Below are 3,113 nucleotides of genomic sequence, written 5' to 3'. Positions count from 1 at the left end.
TTTATTCATGCCAGGCCAGCAAAACCGTTCTGCTATAAGCTTGATGGTTGCACGAACACCTGGATGAGAAAGTTTGTGCAACGTATTGAAGACGTTGCGCCGATAATGTTTCGGCACGACTGGGCAATATCTACCCGTAGATGTGTCACACAGTAAGGTTTCCTTACCTGTTCCCATCTGTTTGATGCGTAGCTTGAGTGTTGTAGACGATAACTCGTGTTGAAGATCAGTGTCTTCTTTTTGAAGCTGGGCGAGTTTAAGAAGGTCGATTCCTTGGAAACTGTTCAAGGAAGTTATGCGGAACAAGGCGTCTGCCACCACATTGTTCGCTCTAGAGATGTGTTGAATGTCCGAAGTAAACTGAGAAATGTAGTCCAGTTGTCGACACTCACGAGGTGAGTACTTGTCTGTTGAAATGTCACCTTATCAAACCATGCTTGTATTGCACAGGGCAATAACTATAATAACTAAGGTAATGACCTGTCCACGTTGATTTCCTAAAAATGGATCGTTTGATTGAGCCACCTTCTCATCTGCTCCCAAGTATATCTAGGAAGGGGAATTGGTCGTTCTTATCCTCTTCACATGAGAGACTGATATAGTTTTGTAAAGTATTAAATTTATTCAATAAACAGTACATATCGTCTACATATCTCTTTTTCGATTAGGTCATCGGCCAGATTTTCAACATGTGTCATGAACACATCTGCTAATAATGTTCCTAGCGAACTACCCATAGCAACCACATAAATCTGACGAAAGCATTTACCTTCAAAAATGAACTGAACTTTGTCAGTACATAATAATAGTAAATCTCTAAGAATTTCTACAGGGACATGTGATTGGAGTTTGTTTAAAGATATGTAATCACATAATATATCAATAATTTTTTTCAAAGGTACATTTGTAAACAAGGAATTCACATAAAATGAACACATTGTCTTTTCATTGATATCAATGTCACCTGAATGGTCGACCAGTTCAAAAGAATTCTTCAGAGAATACCTACATAGATTCCTTCTGATAGGGTCCAAAAATTTCGCTAGCCATTTAGCCAAGTTATGTTTAGGTGATCTGCACACTGATAAAATTGGACGTAAAGGAATGTTTAGTTTGTGAAGTTTAGGCAGTTCATATAAATGAGGGTACTCGGAACGCATAGGTTTTGGAAAATTAAATTCCTCTTTATTATTAATATTCATGCGTAGCAATTTTTCTAGGTTTGAATTTACTCTTCCTTCTAGTTTGCCAATACCTTCAAATTCAACATCAGGCATAAATTTACTTTCATCACTGAGGATGGATAATATCTTACTTTTATATTCACATTTATTCATGATAACTACGCCTGATCCTTTATCAGGTTTTAACAAGACAATATCAGGGTTAGTTCGTAGTTCGTTTAATGATTTAAAGTGCTGAGAAGTTAATATGCTTCTCTGCTTTGGTCCAATATTATGAAATCGGTGTGCGTGTAGTTGCATTGGACAATAACCACACAATCCACAAAGCTGAATATGAGACTACTCACCAATGTAGAATTATGGTCTACTATGATATTAGTACAGCTCTAATAATAGACCTAATCCTAAATTTGTAGATTTGTCATGATATAACTGCCTAATCTATAAGATCTTACGTGGAAGTTACATCATTGTCTTGTAGCGTGGCGTCGAGTTGTGATTGACTATGAACACCGCTACCAAGAAACACGTGCCAAATAGATCAGAAGGCGTAAGAAGCTCGTTCCAAATGACTCCATAAAATCCCCGAGAAGTCAAATATCAGAAGGCAATTAATGGACCAAGTCGATGTTTATTTGCTGGCGATCTCGTGGCATCGAAAGGATACCGAGATCGTGCCAGGATACAATCTTGGTTACAGAAGGTAACCGAATTCGCGCGAAGTTACAATCAAAGTGTAAGTATAAGAATGGAAGCACAAAATAGCTGTCATTAGCACAGTCAAACAAAAGCACGTTATAACAGTCACTGGTACACTTGGTTATAATAATAATTGTTTTTATTAAACCAGTCGTGTTCTCGTGATAAATGTGAGTCACTACAGGAGCCCCCCGCTAGAAAGGGTTTACACTTTCGATAAATAGCGGTTTAAATCGTGGGACTGATCGGCTGACGAGCGATTGTAGGACGGAAGAATTGGCGAACAGGAAAGCGATCGTTGATCGTCGAGTTGCCAACGAAGGTCGTTTTCGGAGAACGGTACTAAGAGCGATGTGCTGTATTTGTTGCTTGAGTTGGCATGCTACACCAGAGTGGTTTGTATCCAGAATCTGAAGAGGGCGTTCGTAGGGGTCCGGACCAGAAACGCTGCAGACGTAGGACGAAACCACGTTGAGCCAAAAGACCAGAAGCGACCGTAACGACCATGTTCGAGACCAAGCGTATGCCAAGCATTCGAAACCAAAATATCGACTGAGTGAGTTGACAAGAGCATGGGTGGCCAGTCCAGCTTTCGCCAAAGTTGACTGAAGTCGACGGAACCAAACGGAGGTGGTCGGAGGCGTGGGCTCAGGAAACAAAAAGAAAAGCAAAAAAGAGAAGAGTGTAGCGTGCGTGTAGTATAGGAATAACACTACACCGTATCGGTTGTTGACTGTGCGACTAGTCGCGGAAGCGTACGGGCAACCGTACTCGGCGACCGGAACGTGAGACGGTAGTCTCGTTCGTACCGCGTGAGCCTGCAATCTCATCCGAGGTCAGAGGCGGCGTGGTCTGCTGATCCGGACGTGAGACTGTCGTCTCGTCCGTAGACGGTGCAGATGACGCGTGCTGTTGACTGGGACGTGAGAATGGGGTCTCAGGTGTATCTAGCGTGGGACCTGAAGAAGATTTGAGGATCCCGCTAGGTTTAATAGGTCTAGCATTGAATCTCAGGTTACCAGATAGGGCACTGTCATCGACGTGTGCTGATTTGAGACGATCAACGCTGACGATCTCGACGCTTCCATATCGATCAACCTTGAAGGTCTTTTCGTGACGAGCGATCACGTGAAAAGGGCCTTCGTAAGGTTGTTGCTAAGGTTTGCGTACCGAATCTACTCGTATGAAAACATGTGAACAGGTAGATAACTCTCGAGGGAGAGCGACCTG

At 42.2% G+C, this 3,113-nt stretch overlaps 1 protein-coding gene across 1 annotated transcript; it reads right to left on the bottom strand.

Annotated features, from left to right (window-relative positions):
- Nucleotides 1–1,800: 1,800 nt before the first annotated feature.
- MS3_00005940 (uncharacterized protein) lies at nucleotides 1,801–2,811 on the bottom strand. The gene has a single exon (XM_051214027.1). The coding sequence runs from the start codon at nucleotides 2,711–2,713 to the stop codon at nucleotides 2,078–2,080; it is 636 nt and encodes a 211-aa protein (XP_051070055.1). The 5' UTR covers nucleotides 2,714–2,811; the 3' UTR covers nucleotides 1,801–2,077.
- Between the last annotated feature and the right edge of the window lie 302 nt (nucleotides 2,812–3,113).

Source organism: Schistosoma haematobium, chromosome 3 (assembly GCF_000699445.3).
Source record: "Schistosoma haematobium chromosome 3, whole genome shotgun sequence".
Taxonomy (NCBI): domain Eukaryota; kingdom Metazoa; phylum Platyhelminthes; class Trematoda; order Strigeidida; family Schistosomatidae; genus Schistosoma; species Schistosoma haematobium.
This window is presented reverse-complemented; position numbering and strand designations above follow the sequence as displayed.